This window comes from Stegodyphus dumicola, chromosome X1 (genome assembly GCF_044657685.1).
Source record: "Stegodyphus dumicola isolate Sdum_Otavi_A_Nest chromosome X1, ASM4465768v1".
Lineage (NCBI taxonomy): Eukaryota > Metazoa > Arthropoda > Arachnida > Araneae > Eresidae > Stegodyphus > Stegodyphus dumicola.
In genome coordinates this window covers 238,480,873-238,498,968 of record NC_140780.1, presented here as the reverse complement: position 1 = coordinate 238,498,968, position 18,096 = coordinate 238,480,873, and the positions used below count along the sequence as shown (strand labels likewise).

Here is an 18,096-nt window from a genome sequence, read left to right as displayed (position 1 = left end):
AGAAGACTATCAATCCTTCATATTCTGGTAGCTTTTCTTAGGATCATTGCTTATGTGCACCATAACTCCAATGGTGCCACAATAATGATCTGCATCGATTTCCATCATAATCCTACTTTTGTATTTGAGACTGTGCAATGGGTATTTCGACTTAATGCATGCTGTTAGAAAGACTTCTAATACAAATTATTATTGAATTCTGATTCGAATAGTCTTTCAAGAGCTTCAATAGAGTAGTGTGCTGAAGTGGTTGCTGAATCAGATCAAAAAGTGCTAGACCGCCGAGGGTTAGTAATGCGTATCTTTAGCAACAACAACTGCAGATTGGAATACTTTTTTTTTTAAATGAAAGGTAGAAGCTTGGTAATAATTACTTTAATAAATGCCATTTAATAAAGCTTAGTTATTTTCCTATTCATTCTAAAATTTAAATAAGTATTGCTTTTAAAAATGCAAGTAGATTCATCCAAAAATAAAATAAAATTTATTATTTTTTTTTTTTTTACATGTATGGAATCTGTGAACAAGTTAGTAATTTTGCATCTGCATGCATTTATTCTGTTCAGTATGAATCCCCCTCATTAGTTTTACTTGAATTTATAGATTGCTTGATTTTTAAATCCTTATTTGACTCCTGCTGTTAAAACAGCATGACTGATAATGTATATTGTTATTTAAAGTTGGCAAACTTTAGTGCATATTTTCTCATATGTTCTTTTGATAGCTAATATTAAATAAAATAATCAATTTTTGTAATACCATTAATTATTACATAGAGCATAAATTATGCATTTGTGAAAGTTACATAATTTTATTTAAAGTAATCAATGAAATATTTTGGTGTTTAAAAAATTAATTAATGGTGTAAAGGCTTCTTGGAACATTAGGCTGTGTGTGTTAGTGATGCCATAAACCCGCTTCTGTTTTCCCTTTATTCCAAACCTGTGATACTGATATTGCTGTGATAACAACAGTGTACAGTTTTTATTAATTAATGTGTTGAATGTAGTATGTAAACTAAGATATCTTAAAAGAGAATTAATAAGAGCTGTTCTTTTTTTCAATAAAGAAGAACCTGAAGAAATTTTTTTTTTTTTTTTTTTTTTTTTTAAGATCTAGATCATGAACCATTAATTTTTAAATGTCAAGTCTTTGGTTGTCGAAGCCCGTTTCAGTATGCTAGGAATTATCACATTCCACTCTGTGTTTTGTCATGGCATCAGGCACAGTATTCCCCATACTTTTCATATTGTGAGAAAATTTTTGGTTTTCAATTTAATAAATGAAAACACAGATATATATATAGATAGATAAACAAGATAAACATTTATTCCAATTTTTAGATCATACGTATAAAAGAAGCAATTTAAAAATTTTTAATTTTATAAAAAATTATGCATAAAACCAATTGAATACAACAAATAATATAAAATAATTTCAACGTTTTTAGCTTTCATTGATTTTAATACCTGAATCTGTAAAGATATTTTACAATTAGAAAAGTGATTGTGAAATAATAAATAAAATTTATCATTTCTGGTATATCTCCATTGTAGCGATAAGCTACAATATTCTTTTTTCAAAACAAAGGCACTGTTGAAAATTAAAAATATTATACTTATTAGTTAATAAAAAATGTTATACTTACTTACTAATTTAAAAAAGCCCTTCCCCCCCAGTTGCCGAATGGTAAAGTCCCTGAACGCTGGTAGTTCGGCCCTGGGTTCGAATCTCGGTGAACGGGCTGACTACATGGGCGTTTTTGTGATTCTCTCCGTGTGTAATCTGTATATGAACTAGTTTCCATGAGAAAGTCCTCTCTTAGCAAAGGCATCCCTTCCCTCAGATAGCACTCGAGTGATTTGCTCTAATAAATTAAACCAAACTAATTTAAAAAAGAAGATAAAATGTAAAAAGTCCAAAGAAAACTAACACTTCTAAAATAATAAAGTTAAAATGAAACACTTCTTTCCAAGCAGAGAACAAACACATTACCAGAAATGCATTCTGCATGCATTTCAGTGGCAGTGCAAGTGATCTGATGTCCTGCTACATTACTTAATTTATTGTATGTGCAATTTAAACTACTCTGTTTTATGAGGGGGGTTCCAATTTCTTTTTAGAGTTATTTTTAATTGTATTAACTATATAAAAGCTGACAATATTTTATAGCTCTTAAACCTCAATTTCATAATTTTTCATGCAGCTACATATAACTAGATTTTTGGAGGGTGCCAGCAAAATTTTCTCAAAAGCAACTACTAAGTAAGGATGCATTTTGCATTGAATTATTAATATGTAATTAATACGGGGCATCAGTTTTAATGATGTCCTGGCGATTTGAAAATAACTAAGCTAGGCATGCATGATGTCGGTGATTAGCATGCCCATCTAGCAAATGGGAAATATGAGTTTTCAAATCCTTGTGTGGGCATGGTAGATTTTTTTATGTTTGTTTGAAAACCATAATAATTCTTATGTCTGTATATAACTCGATTAATTTATGTCTATATATTAACGTGTATTGCATGTTGAAACTCAGTAAATTTCAGCAGATGGCTCATTATTGAAAACTAGTGCACCTGCAAATGATTAACATATATGCATAATATCTGGGACAAAATTGTAGATTTCTGTAATTATTGATTCATATTGGATAAGTGGAATATTTTTAAAAACACAAATTAAAACTGCTTTTGGCGAAACAATTGTAGACGGAATTGATGTACAATAAATGAATTTCTTCACTTTCAGTTTGTAGTCCTAATATGAAATCAGTAAATATCCTAATTTAATTGGAATAACTCACTCTTGCTCAATCTAGACTAGTTCTTACTACATGGGAGTTTTCATTCTTTTCCTCATGTGTAACATGAATACAGTACAGTTCCCTTTGAAAGTTGTCTATGAATGCATCCCTCCACTTAGGTACCACTCATATGCTTTGTCATAGTTAAATAACTTAACCTAAAATTTCAATTATAGATAAAATTGCTTTCTTTATTTAAATAGATGGTAAATGTAGACTATTGGATTCTGCTTTATTTCTTTGTGTTTAATACACTCCATTTCTGCAAATTTAGTGAATTACATTGACAAACGCATTGATCAAATCAGCTATCCTTAAGGAGCTTCTTTAGCCTTTATTTTTAAATCTGTCAGCTTAACATTTGTTATAAAAATAATCATATATATCTTTGCTTTAAAAGTGTAATTTGTTTCTTTTAAGTGTGATGGTAAAATATATGTAAGTGATGAATTTTGATGAATGTGTATTTATTTTTTTAATTTATGCTATGACTATAAGTAGCTAGTGATATCTGATTGCTCATTTATCATCTTTGCAGTGAAGAAGATTCAAGTGCTTTGAAAAATATGACATATAGCTTTGAATGTATTAGATGTATGGATGAATTTGCAAGTGAATTCCGTCCAACTATTAGGGAAGGTATTAGGTACTGGAACATGACAGTCCAATATTGGTTAGCAATATACATATACAGAAAAACAGATGCTTCTAAACCTGTTAAGTAAGTAATGTTTATAAACAAATTATACAAATGTTTAGTTCTGTAGTATACTTCTCAGTTTTAAGTAGATTTTTCAAAATTCTGCCATTAGTAACCTTATTCAAGAGTTGTAATTACTTGTAAATCCTTTTCTTTTGTTGAGGAAATAATTTAATGCAGTATTAGACCAGCAAGGCATTTCATGAGAAATCCCATGTTTATTGCTTGTAAATGTACAATTTATTAAGAAATTGGCTTAAGTCAAAATTAGTGTAATAAAAGGTTTTTCTAAATATTTCTTTGCTTCATTAAAACAATTGAAAGTTAAGTACTTTGTTTAAATGTAACAAATACTGGCTTCTGAAAGTTATGACCACAAAGAAAATTAGCAATTTTGCTGTGTGTGGTTGAATTTGATTTGCTGAAAATAACTGTAGATGCAGATGAAAGTATGTAAATGCCATATGTTATAGTCCGTCACAATTGACTGTTCAAGCATATGCTAATTAGTCATTAAAGATGTCAGCATTCTGAAACGTTTGAGGAGGTTCATTTAAATAATGATATGAAGTGTTTATAACTTTCATAGGATAATTTTTGCTAATATTCAGGTTCTATGGCTGAAAGAAGATGAATCACAGATAATGAGCACTGGTGTACTGTCGGGTGCATTCAAGTCGGACAGTAAGAGGTGTTGCTCTTTGCCATTCATCATTCAGTAATTTCTCAAAATGTGTAAGCTATACTTAAAAGTCAAATAGTTGTCTGGAGAGCTGTACCCAGTCGATTCGCAATGTATAACCAGTAACAGGCAGAAAATTTATCGTTTTTTTGTTGCTGCCATTATAATTCCGTAAAGAAGCAACTAAAGATGCAATTATGACGATATCAAAGACCTTGCACACAGCTAAAGGACTTCGAACATGGTCGCATTGTTAGGAATTGTTGTGTGAAGCTGTGTGGTCATACCAAACAATGATTGCTACAAGGAAATTGCCGACGAAATAAAGGCTCTGGAAGGCCAAGAAGCACAAATGCACGGCAAGATAGAATGATTGTTCGCCAGGCCCAAACCACCCCAGCGATATCATTGTCGACTATTCAACGCACTACAGCCACGACTATACCTCCCGTGGTACCATCCACCATCTCACGACACTTATGAGGCGGAGTTACGCTCACAGAGCCTTTAAGATGTTTCCTTTGACCCCACAACATCATCTGGAGTGGTATTACAGCCATGATGATCGGCATCGCGTAGGGTTCAGCGATGAATTCCACAGATTTTGGGCACTACAAAATATCGCAGATCTGGAGCAACAACTGATGAATGTGTCGCAGAATGACATTAGGAACCTCTACCACTCCTTGCCTTGATGAATTCAAGCATGGCTGTTCGATCAACTACTAATTTGAACGCTCAATTGGTGATTATGAACAGGTACTATGACCGTGATTTTTTGATCATTTTATTATCTGTGTATGAGCTATACTCATATTCAATTTCATCAAAAACAACCTCTTCTTTCATGGTGCTTCGATTGTTTTGAAAAAGATTGTATGTTAGTCTTTCTGTTGTCATTTTCTGAAGGTGTATATCCACTAATGTGTGAAAAAATGCTGATTCAGTAATTGAGAATCGTTTTATTCTATGCATATAAGCCAAAATCTATTTGATACTATGTGATATTTTTGTGTTAGAGAAAAGTGAAGTATTTTACTTATTTATATGTTTGTTTATTTTTTTGCGTTATATTATTTTTTTCTTTCTAGGATGACAATAACAATGTTTGTTAGTGCTATATGGCATGGAGTACGTCCTGGGTATTATCTCTCACTTTTGGGAACACCATTATTGTTGATTGCAGAAATTGAAGTAGAAAAAGCTTTTCGTAAAAATATCGAAAAACACTGGCTAACGATTTATGATTATATATGGTATTGTGTTAAAATGTTTTCAGTATCATACATGGGTCTTGCATTTATTCTACTTGATGTACAAAGTATACTTAACTACTGGAGCTCTATATATTATATTGGACATTTTTTTACCCTATTTATGTTTTCTATAGCCTTCTTAAAAAATAACTGGCCCAGAACATACACAAAAAGAGATAAATTTTTGTCAGTAGAATCTAACAAGGCAAAATGAGGTTTTATATTTTATAACATCTTTATATTTATGATAATTTATGTTTTTGTATGATTTTGTATTAAATGTACATATATGAATACAATTATTTTTACGTATATGAATACCATTATTTGAGTAATTATATGGAAAGTATTAGTCATGCCACTTTACTCAATATAATGCTCAAAATAATTTTTCAGAAAAACGAAATGTGCAATTTTTGCAAAAACTAAAGATTGGTTATTAATTGAAAAATGTGTTTGTTTGCAGAAAATATTTTTCAATATTCTAGATTTTATGACATTGGTATATTTAACATAATGAATGCTTTTTATATGATTTTATACGAAATGGACATATATGAACATTATTATTTGACCAGCTATATGGGAAGTATTAGTCATTTACTCATTATACATAAGTGATCAAAATAATTTTTCAGAAAAATGAAAGATGCATTACTTACAATAGCTAAAAATTAAAAAAATGAACTATTGAAAAATTTTTATTTGTGAAAAAGGTATTTCATTATTTATCTTTATATTAATTCTGTCAAACAGCTTTTATTGAATCCATTACTAGGTCTGTATCTGTAATTATTTGTGTAATAAATAAAAAGTAGAATTATGTAGCAATCAAAAGAAACAATGCGAATTTGAAGTGATACTGAATATCAGATGTTATATAAAGTATGTAGTCAAACTATAAGAATTTGGTGAATAATAAATGGCTCTTTTGGGGGGAGGGGAGTTACTTATAGTTTATTTGGAATTTGTTTAATATCATAACAATATTGTAAAAATTTTGAAATAACTTATCACTGCATTCAAACCACATTAACTTTTAGAATGGCATTTGTGCTTCTTCATTTGCATGCTTTTTCAGATAAATTTAGGTCTTAACTGGTGATTTATTTCACCAAAGATCCTAATTCATCAGAATGTTGGATTAGTTCTCTGGTAGAGCTAGATGTACATTAATTGTCAGTCTTTCTAATACTAATGCCTGTAAAAGGATTAAAAATTAACTTTACACTTTAAATGCTGTATAATGTGTCCCCCACTTTATATTAAACCAGCTATATATTTGCTATTAGCACAAACCTTAGATGCAAGTTATTTGTTGTAGGATAAATTAGATTGAAATATATTTAAATATTTGAAATTATAGACATACCTGCTGCTAAAGTCATATAAATCTTAAAATATAAATTTCATTTTTTTAACGTACAGGTTAAAGTACTGAAAATATTGCTAGCATGAGATCACAAACATTAACAGATGATTTTACAGGATTTAAAAGATGCTATGTCTAGCAAATGGGAAGTGCTGTAGTGTGTTACCTGTTACTTCAGAATATCAATTTCAGTGCTACTTATCATGCCTTTCAGGCATGTTTCATAATGGTGATAGCACCTGTGAAGGAAGATATTTGAGTTCTTTAAATCTTCTTTCTTACTTCCATTTAGTGCGCTTTAATTGTACAATAAACCAAAATTATGTAGTAGAGTGCTGAATTATTCTGGCAGTCGAAAATAATTTTTGACTGAAACTGATTTTTTTTTTAATATAAATCCTTTTTTTGGGGAGGGATTGCACGTGAACAGTTAAAGGTTAGCAGAAAAGGACAAATCAAAACAAAAGGAATCTGTGAATCTCACTCATCCTTTTTATGATATTTTTATAACTAACAATCGTCATGGCTGCAGATATATAAATATCGAAAAGGAGGCTGAGCTATCCAAAAATCCAAATATAAGGGATTTTCCATCGGTAATATGCTGAGCATATTTTATCAGTTTTTGTATAGTAATTAATATTTATAGTACTCATTAAAAAGTAATTCTTTATTAATTTGGATTAATTTAAAATCATAAATTAAAATCAAATGATAATTTTATACAGTAAAATATGGAAGTTTATGCTAATTTACTACTTTTTCATACTATGTATTCAATTAAAAATATCAAACAAGTTGAAAAATTAATTATTTTTGCAGAAAATTTTAATGTGCACATACTATTAATTGAGAATGTATGTTTTTAATCTAATTAAATGTGCTTTATAATTAAAATAGCATTATTAGCTATTCACATGTAAGTTTAATACTCTTTTCAAACAACATTAAATTAATATTTGTAATTCAATGATTCTAAGTAATTCAGTTTGAAACATAGTTCTTCTAATTCACAAATATCTTTCAGTTTTTACTGTAGTTTCATTGTATACTAGGAGAAAAATTAAGCCACTGATTTTGGCACGAGACTGCCAAAAGTGTGAGCGCACAAAGAAAATTGTTCATTGGTGGATAAAGGATATCTCAGATCAGGCAGCAAAAACAAGTGATGCACTGTGATGATAGTACATATTACAATCATAAATTGAGGGTGTGCTATGACCTCATATGTCTAGTTTACAGTAACACTATAGGTAGGAATTAGTTTCAGTAGCAGTCACTACAGGGAGATGTGTTGTGCATAGTTAAAAGTGAAGATCATGGTTCTGTATTGCACTAAAACATGTTTACAAAACTGTATCAGTGATTTAAAAATCTTTTTTGAAGATTGTGGCAAAAATGCCTTACCATATATGTTGCTTGCAAGATGGGTCAGTGCATTTCATTTAGGTGAAGGTTGTCAGGGCAATTGGATTCCTAGGTCACCTGCACCTAGGTAGAATTTGCACGAGGTCACCTTTCTATCATGCATTGATGGACTGCTGGAGAATAAACCATGGAAGTTTGTTATCCAACTGTATGGAACATCTTAATTCCATTCATATTCCCTTAGTGCTTCCATCAGTCTTATCTTCTATCAGTAAATCATATCTTATCACTATGATCAACGGAAACTATCTTGTAGATAGCATTCAAGCTCTCACCTGCTTCCCAAAAGGTGCAGGATTTTGCTGATCGTTAGGTTAGGTTTTGTTTATTTTGTTGTAGCAGCACATGCAAGGACTCTCTGTCTAAGGGGAGGGAGGGCTTTCTAAGGGAAACTGGCTTGTGTCCATGTTATCCTTGGTGAAAATAATGAAAATGCCCATGTAGCTAGTGCTGGAATTGAACTACCAGTGTTCAGCAACTCTACTGTCGGGCCTCCTGGTGATTAGGTTGAAGAGATGTAGTACAGTTTTCAATTTAATCACATCACCGTCCTATGAAATTCAAATATTTGATTCTTTTTTTTTTTCCTCCAGGGGTAAACTTTTTCCGGTACTATTCCGTTTTGAGGACCGTCAAAATTTGCAGCGAAAATGTATGCACAAAAGCGCCAAATCTAGCATACGCGCCCATTCAACAGAGCGCCAAATCTAGCGTACACGCTGATTTCAGATTGCATAAGTTTATATAGTTCTATATTTCTTAAGATGCCATTGAAATATTAGTTTAATTTTTAAATCCTTTTTTAATATCCTATGGATTTAACAATTTGGGAATTGCCCATGAAGAAAAGTCGGCAATAGAATTTTGGGTAAAGTGCAGAATCCCCCATTGTTTGACGCATTTTTAAGAATTGCACATACTCTGTATCCTTGTGCACATCGACCTATTTTCACTTTAAAAAAAATCCCAGAATTGCACAAAAATGGCACTGCGCACACTCTTGGCTTTATCTATGTACACATCGACCTATTTTCACTTAAAAAGTAAAAGAAAATTGACAAAAATCCAGTTGTTTTTACCTTTGTAAAAAGCGGCAAACAAATAAGTGAGCTATTCTGCACTTCACCGAGAATATTTTCAAAGAAAAGGCATCATTCATTATAGAAAATTACGTTTGAATAACCAACGAGATGAAATTATGCTTTAGCGATAAGTCGGTAGCGAAATAGCGATGCAGGCATCCATTCAGTTGTGTTTAGCAATTTTTATATAAATTATAATAATGATCTAAAATAGTTATTTACTCTTATGCTTCCATTCAGTCATGTTTAGTATTTTTCATATAAATAATATTAAAAAAGTATTATATAAAATTAACCTTTCATCTAAATTAAAACATCAATCTTAAATAGTTATTGACTATTATACTTCCTTTTTTGCCGCAATTATTTTTGGCAGCATTGGCATCAACAATAGTTTGGCGATTTTTTACGGCCCTCGAAACCGAATAGTACCCTTTTTCCATCTGGAACTGGCCTTAGAAATATTTCTTTCTCCCTTTTCAACTCTCTTTGTATGTCGATTTACCCTTGATGCAACCCCGCTATGTAAAGAGAATAACCAATTAAGCCATGAATCACCTCTTCTCAATTTCGTTACATGATCCCTAGTGTGTTTCTGGGGGCAAAGATGAAGGACACATTTAACCTCTGGGAGTGTGTGATGTTGCTGACGCCTGACCTGAATGTTCAATTCACTGAGTTTCTCTTGGGGGAAAACGGTGAAGTAGTTAAGTTCAATAACATATTTGGGCTATCTATGTTGTCATTACTTTATGTAAACCCCACGTTTATTTGAGAAATTAATTTTATATCAGAAATATTAGATTATATTATTTTGAAGATAAAGTATCATGCTGTCAGAAATTAATTTAAAAGCAAGGATATTCAAAGACTAATATAATTTCTTTGAATGTGCAGATTAGGAAAAGGGACTTTGTAGTGAATTAGTGGAGGGAACATATCATTTGTGAACATGATTACCAATCTGCATTTAAAAGTATGTGATTTCTGCAGTTTAATAATAGCTGTTAAATAAGCTATGAGCATTCATCGCTTTTACAGATCAAAATGCCCCTTTAAAAAAAAAGTTATTTAAAAACTTAACATGTTCAGTACCATGAGAACCTTAATTTTTATTTACTTGGTATTTCCTTTTAAAGAATATGGTTACTGCTCAAAACAGTGCTACATTTTTTGCCACCTGGTGCTGTCGCTGTGACTTCTAAATTCTGCTGCTGCATGCCTACAGTTCTGAAAATTTTGTCCCCCTTAGTTTTTGCTTCCTAATGCGGCCACTCTGACTATGACACTGACCCTTATTAACATTGAAATTCCATAAGATTTTGACATTGTGTTAAAAACCCTGATAATCATAATAATAATCTAATTACATCATCCCACCTGTACTATAGATCAGAAAGCTTTTGAAAATATTTCAAATTGGAACAAGAAATATTTTAGTCTGCAATGCATTCTTTTTCTTATGCATTACCTTAAACCAGTGGTCGGCCACCTTCTGAGTCGGAAGAGTCAAAAATTACAATTTACAAAATTTCAAAGTTTTTAAAGAGCCACCAAATTTTTTCTTGCCAACAATAATTAGTACTCGCATAAATAAAGCTTTTTGATAAACAAAAACTAATCTATTTATTCATAAGAAAAAATATCTATTTATTCATATATAAATAGTGTTTTTCACAACAAATTAGATAATATATGTATATGGCATTATTAAATAATTACTTATTATTTAAGTAAAAAAATTAAATATTTACTTACAACACTAACTTGTACTTCAATAAAAAAACAATTGAGCAAACAAATTCAAGGGGAGTGATGGCTTTGCATACAATAACGTACATTTGAGCAAAGAAATTCAAAGGGAGCGTTAGCTTTGCATGGTTTCAGAAAGTTTGGATAAATTTGGCTCATAACTGGTTGTTTTAAATTTCAAACACGACTCTAAATTTTTATTTGTTAGTTGGCTTCTTACTGTACTTTTAATTATATTCATGCAAGAGACCGCTTGCTCGCAAGAATATGTCGATCCGAAGATAGTCAGCACTCGAAATGCCAACTTCTTCACCTCACTGTAGCATTCTGCAAGACTATTCCATGCATCAAATATAAGTGCCTCAACTCGAGGCAGTACTTTTAAAGCTGTCCACTGTACATACATTCATTTCTGGACCTCCAACTCTTCCAACTTGCTTTTCCAACTCTGTAAATTTTTGACTCCACAAAGCTTTACTTTTTAAATCGATCAATTGCATTTCTAGAGATTCAATATCAATTCCAAATGACTCAATGTGAATTTCGTTACTATTTGTGTTGAGAGGATTTACTATGAGTGCTAGAGTGGTTTTGTTGGTTTTGAATTGCTCAAGTCTGTCAGCAAATTCATCTTTAATTTTTTTTTGTAACTGTGCTGAAGTAATTCGTGTCAACAGTTGCATAGGTTTTATCACGATATTGCTTTAGAAATTGAAGTAATTTACCCCTCTGAATATCTTCTGCAAAAAGAATTAATTTTTCTTCAAAACAAACCAATTCTTCTTCTAAAACATAGACTGGGTTTCCCTTTCCTTGCAGTTTTAGATTCAGCTCATTTAATTTCGCTGTGACATCCACCATAAAGTAAAATTTTTGCAACCATTTGTCATTCTCTAATTCAGGATGATTAATGCCTTTTTCATTTAAGAATGTATTTATTCCATTAAAGCACAAAGCAGAACGTTTCAACACCTTTCATTTGAAAAGCCATCGCACTTTATTGTGAAGAAGGAGATCGGAATACTGAGTCTCCATTTCGTTTAAGAATTCTGACGGTGAGTGCTTTTGACAGGATGCTGTTAACAATCTTCATTACCAAATTCATGACCTCAACTATTTTGGCCAGAAATGTTTGGGCACAAAGCGCTTCTTGGTGTATTATGCAGTGAAACTTAAGAATTTCGTAGTTTATTTTGCTCTGAAGAATCGTTGTCGCCCCCTTTTTTTTCCTGTCATACTTCTGACTCTATCAGTTGCTATTGAAAGGATTTTATTTAAATCGATCTTATTGTCTTCAAGGCAATTTTGTGTGGCATTCGCTATATCTTCCCCTATATTTTGTCCCGAGAGTGGTAGCAATCCTATAAGTTCTCCTTTTGGATCTTGGGAAGACATATACCTGACAAAAAGGGCAACTTGTGCCATGTCTTTTATGTTACAAGACTCATCTATAGCAAGTGATAAGGCAGAAGAAATTTGAACATCTTCCACCTGCAAATATGTTACATTTGAAGACATTTTAGCTATTCAATATGGTACTGTTTTAGCAGATAGTGGCAAATTTTTTATTTTTTTCAAGATTTCTGGTTTGTTTTTGAAATCACAAAACAGTTCTTCAGATGCATGTATGAAGCACTCTTTGACATACTCACCATCTGTGAATGGTTTGCCCTTTTTTTTTTTTTTTTTTTTTTTTCAATTTCTAATGATACCGCGAAGCTTGCCAGATTAACATTACTTGTAGATTGCGTCCAGTTACTTAACATGGAACTTGATTGCTGTTTTTGTTTTTGGAACTCGTCGACAGCTTTTTTTCGTTCTTTGCTGGCTGGATATTTACTAGCAAACTGAGTATGTTTTTTAGTGAAGTGTCTCTCTAAATTTGGTTTTTTATTGTGTGCGAGTTTCTCGAGGTAAATGAGACAAGTCGGAAGGCCATCTGAGTTGCATATGAAAGCGAACGACTGCGTCAAATCCCGATTGAACTCTCGATGCTCTTCTTCAGTTATTCTTTTTTTTTTTTTTTTTTGATAAAATAAATAATCTTTGCGTATGGAACTAAAGAGCCACAGCTTCACATCCAAGAGCCGCTGGTTGCCGAACCCTGCCTTAAACCTATTCAAGGCATATGCTTATATTGCACAAAATGTAAAAGGTTTTCGTAATGGAATAGGGAAGTGTTACTTTAGAGAAACATATGGATATTTTTTAATGGACCATGATGAAAGAGCAGCGGCCAATCAGAGAGGAATTACAGGCAGCTATATTTATGTGGTTTTTTTTAATTGTTGCAATTGAAGAAAAATTTAATAACTTTCAAGGATTAAGCTGCTGTCTGTAGAGTTAATGGAACACATTGTAACTTCATATTTCTGTCTTAAAAATGTAACTGTAATAACTGTGTCATGCAATAATTTCATTAATATGGTTTTTTGAATTAAAATTAACATATTGTCTTTAAAAATACTTTAACTATTTTAATCTGCTAATAAATAACTGGAATTTAAAATCTGTGCTATGTTAATTCTGAAATTGTTTTTATATATATATATATATATTCACGGCACGCAAATAATGTTTTGACCAATTTTTCCTTAGTCTTTCTATAACTTGTTAAGAATCATTAGGTTTTTCCTTCTAATTATGGCACCAAGGTTATCGCTAAGTTTTAATGAAGGAAACGTTTAGAAATTGCACAGCAGACGGGTTTATGTTTTAATCAAATATGTTATCACCAAATCAATGTCATTTCGTCTGCCCAACAGTAAATAAAATCCAGCACTGTTATAAATGGTATTCTGAAACCACTGAACCAGCCATCAGAACATTTCTGATACCTAGCTTAGTGATCAGAAATTCTTACAGCTTTTCACATTGCAACTCCAAATGCTTTCATTGATATAATATTTCATTTTGATCCCATTTTCGGATATTCAAATGAAATATGAAGTGTCTGTTTCGTGGATGAATGATATGGCATCTTTTTCGTTCCTTGATAAATAAAAAAATTGTTAAAATTTTCCATAAAAAAATTGATAGAACGATAACAATGAAATTACTCGAAACTCTTCTCTTCATAGATGGGCAGTAAAACGATATGCACTTTATCAATAATCTTGGCACTATTAAATTACTGAGAGCCATTATAATTAGAAAGTGCCACTGTTTTACCTAATGAAAAACTGCTTAATATAGAAGCACTCATTATTGAAATATGTTCTTATGATGAAATTTTTGCAGAAATCTTAATTTGGAAGTTTGATTTTAAAGAGCATGACCATGCAATCTTTTAAATGTATTATATAAATGTAGAAGCACAAATCGATTAGGTCTCATGAATTTCTGTTGAATGATTAAGTGGCTAATGCTGTCCAATAATTTCTCAATCAAATCTGTGATATGAAACTTTTTGAACAATTAAATTTTTCTGTGCTTTATGTTTTAAACAGTATATCATGTGGATTAAGTAAGAATGATTTTTTATCATGTTTTCTTCAATATCTGCTCAGAATAGCTATCACCTCTGTCAAAAATCTGAGAGATTTATTACATAAAGCAGCTTTGCACTAAACTGTCAAAAATAAATTTAAATCTTGAAATAGTTTTGTTTTTAAGAATTTGTTTTTCTTTGCGCTATTTTATACCATTATATAGAATTAATTTAAAAAATTTTCATTGCATTTGCTTTCATCTGAGAGATTGTTTTGCTTTAGCAAAATAGCATATCCAGTAAACAGCAGCAATTTAAGACAGAAATTTAGAAAAAATAACCAGTCATATCCTATTTGCTTGCTTTTAAAAAACATGCAGCTATTTTTAAGCAAGCTGTCTTTGTAAAGAACTTTTCAGTTGGTATTTAAAATTAGTTTCTGTATTGGAAGCATTACGAAGTGAAATAATGTAGATCAGTTATTAGAAGTATTCCTTTGCTGTTTGATTTAAATAATTATGATAGTTTTAATTAGAAATAGACTGTAAGCTATTAAAACTTTTACATGAAAATTTGATTAATCATACGAATAAGATATTTATCACGTCCAAAAAATAAAGCACCTACAAATCATCGCATGACAATAACCACAGACATATGTTTTAAACCGTTAAAAGTTGCAAATGCATATTCGCATAATGATTTGAGAGCACGAGTAACAATGCAAAATATTTCTATCTCTATATGTCATATTTTTTAAATTCATTAATATTTTCCCCTTAAAAAGCAAGAAGGAAACTTTTGCATTCGAAAGCAGAAAATTAAAGCTACTTATGAGTACATACTTAATGCTATGTACTTAACCGAATTTTGAATTTATGTACTTAACTATTAAAAGTTATTATTTAATTAATCTTTTTTATAAAGTTGTATTGGCAGTTCTTCATGAAAAATATTGTCTTAAAAATTAGAAAAGGAAATATGAGTAATTGTGAGAGATTACCTATATTAAAATTGTTGAAGTAATTATCAAATTGTTTAATCTGATATTCTTTGAGTAAAAATTAAGTCGGTTCATTAAGTCTTCTTAAAATTGTCTTTGACCCTTTTATGTACAGCCTCATTTGAATGTTGATTCATTAATTATGATGAAACATGTCAGGAAGAAGCTACGTAATATATCAGTGCGTAATTTGCATTTATTGGATTGTTGAAAAGTATATTAGGGGTATTTGCCTGAGGAAAGCCTTTGTGGAGGACTTTATATGGAAATGCCTTTTTTGGTGGTCATAAAAGAAAGATGGTGTACTGTTTGTTATAAAAGTTCAAGCAATAACTAAAAAAGTTTCGAATAAAATGTCTCTGAAAAAATTTAATCATATTTTAAAATTATTTATAAAATATCTAAAGTTAAATATAAAAAGTACTCTTTAAAATGACAATTGACGATTCCATATCTTTTTAGTCTTTTGTGGATGTGGTCATCTTAGAGAGATATTGTTTCTATCTGTATTTGTGTTCTCAGAAACATTGGTCATCTTAGGATGCTAGTAGCCAAGAGGATTCCCTGTAATTATATATTCGTTTTAAAAACATCTTCGTGTACATTTTCTAGATCTAATTTTAAATTTGAACCTTCTCAATGAAAGTTGTAAAAACGAATGAGTTTCCGTTAGTAATCTATTCCTGAAATGGCCTCCAGTGGCCAAGGAGTAAAGTTGGTGAGCATTGGTAATTTGATCCCGTGAATGTACTCGCTGCTTAAGATTTTTGTGGTTTTCCTAATATATAATGTGGATACGAGGTAGGTTCTGAGAAAAGTCCTCCACAAAGGATTCCCTCCCCTTAGACAACCCTAATATACTTTCAAATAAATCAATAAATCCAATTCCCATACTGAAATGTTAGATAGCTTCCTACTGATATGTTTCATCATAAGTAATGAATCAACATCCAAATGAGGCTGTATATAAAAGGGTCAAAGACAATTTTAAGAAGCCTAATGAACTGACTTAATGTTTACTCAAAGAATATCAGATTAAGCAATTTGATAATTACTTAAACAATTTTAATATAGGTAATCTCACACATTTATGCATCGTCACTTTTCTAATTTCTTTAGACTATATTTTTCATGAAGCCAATACAACTTCAAAAACGAGATTAATTAAATAATGACTTCTAATCGCTAAAGTACATAAATTTTAAAGTCGATTAACTATGTAGCATTAAGTACTCGTACGTAGCATTAATGCATAAGTACTCGTACATAGCTTTAGTTTTATGCTCAGTTTTAGCTTTCGAATCCAAAAGTTTCATTCTTGCTTTTATAGCAAAAAAAAAAATATTACCAAAAATATGAGCTATAGAGAGGTTCATTCTTGCTCGCGCTTACAAATCATTATGGGAATATGCATTTGCAAATTTTAAAGGCTAAAAACATATGTCTGTGATGTTGTCATTATGCGATGATTTGTAGGTGCTTTATATTTTACGATGATATTTTAGACGAGGATGTTTTTAAGCTACGAAGTTTTTAAACCACTTTGTTTTCGACAACGTTTTAGAACTGCGAATTTTTTCCCTCCCTTTCTTTTCTCCTATGATGTTTCCTACGACAAAATGTTCGCCTTGCGTTGTTTTCTCCGCAATGCTTTCTGTGGGCACCGTAGAAACTATCTATATGTATGTTCATATATATGTATGACACGTACTTAATATGAAGAACTATTCATAATAATAGCACGTATAAGAAACCCCACGCTATGAAGAAAAGGTTACAAAATAGACAAAACTTAGCACACAGGTACAAAAGTATTTTCTGAAAAATGGCATAAATTTCAAACAATTGTTATGTGCCCAGTGATCGAATCTTAATGTAAACCAATATGTTATATAGCCACGTTTTTTATTTATGCGAAATGATAAGAAAATATCTTTTTTATTTTAAAACTTTTCTGTCTAAGTGTATTTTTTTACCGTCATCTATAAACTAACAGAATGTAAAAACTGCCTTGAGCCATGTTTGTAGATTTACAAAATTAGTTAATATGATGCAATTCTATGGTTCATTTCGAAAGAATTACAGCTCAGAAATAATATTTTGATAGTTTAAGTACAGCGTTGTGAAAATTGGTATATCTCAGATGTATACAAATTATTTTGAAAGGCGTTGACTTTAATGTTGTCAATTAAAATAAATTTTAACTCTTATCGATTTAAAGTAAATTTTAACACTTATCAATTAAATACTTCAAAATTGCTAATAAAAGCTATCCCTACTTGAATTATTGTTTTTCTTAGTTTCAGATACTTACGCTGAAATAAGCAATTTGCTACTGGTTCATTGACATTAATCTTTATTCAGACATGCTAATAAATGTGTACATTAGTGTACTTTTATGAGATGGAAAATGTCCAAACTAACTGAAAAAAATTTATTGCAATAATGCCAGTATTAGTAATACATGCTTTGCAGAAGATGCAGTGGTTTTCCCGTGTGTAATGTGTATACAAGCTAGTTTCCCTTAGAAAGTCCTCCACGAAGGCAGCTCTTCCCTTAGGCAGATAGCCCTCGAGGCTTTG

General features: G+C 31.0%; 1 protein-coding gene across 2 annotated transcripts in view; it reads left to right on the top strand.

The window, feature by feature from the left end:
* Nucleotides 1-18,096, top strand: part of LOC118182052 (membrane-bound acylglycerophosphatidylinositol O-acyltransferase MBOAT7-like) — a 121,709-nt gene that overhangs the window by 47,891 nt on the left and 55,722 nt on the right. The window contains exons 7-8 of one of the 2 annotated variants that reach the window (XM_035351320.2): nt 3,348-3,530; nt 5,283-5,447. In XM_035351320.2, the coding sequence (XP_035207211.1) occupies nt 3,348-3,530; nt 5,283-5,447 (348 nt within the window). Of the gene's footprint in view, nt 1-3,347; nt 3,531-5,282; nt 14,683-18,096 lie in introns of those variants that run through there. The other variant, XM_035351318.2, reaches the window with a different exon arrangement.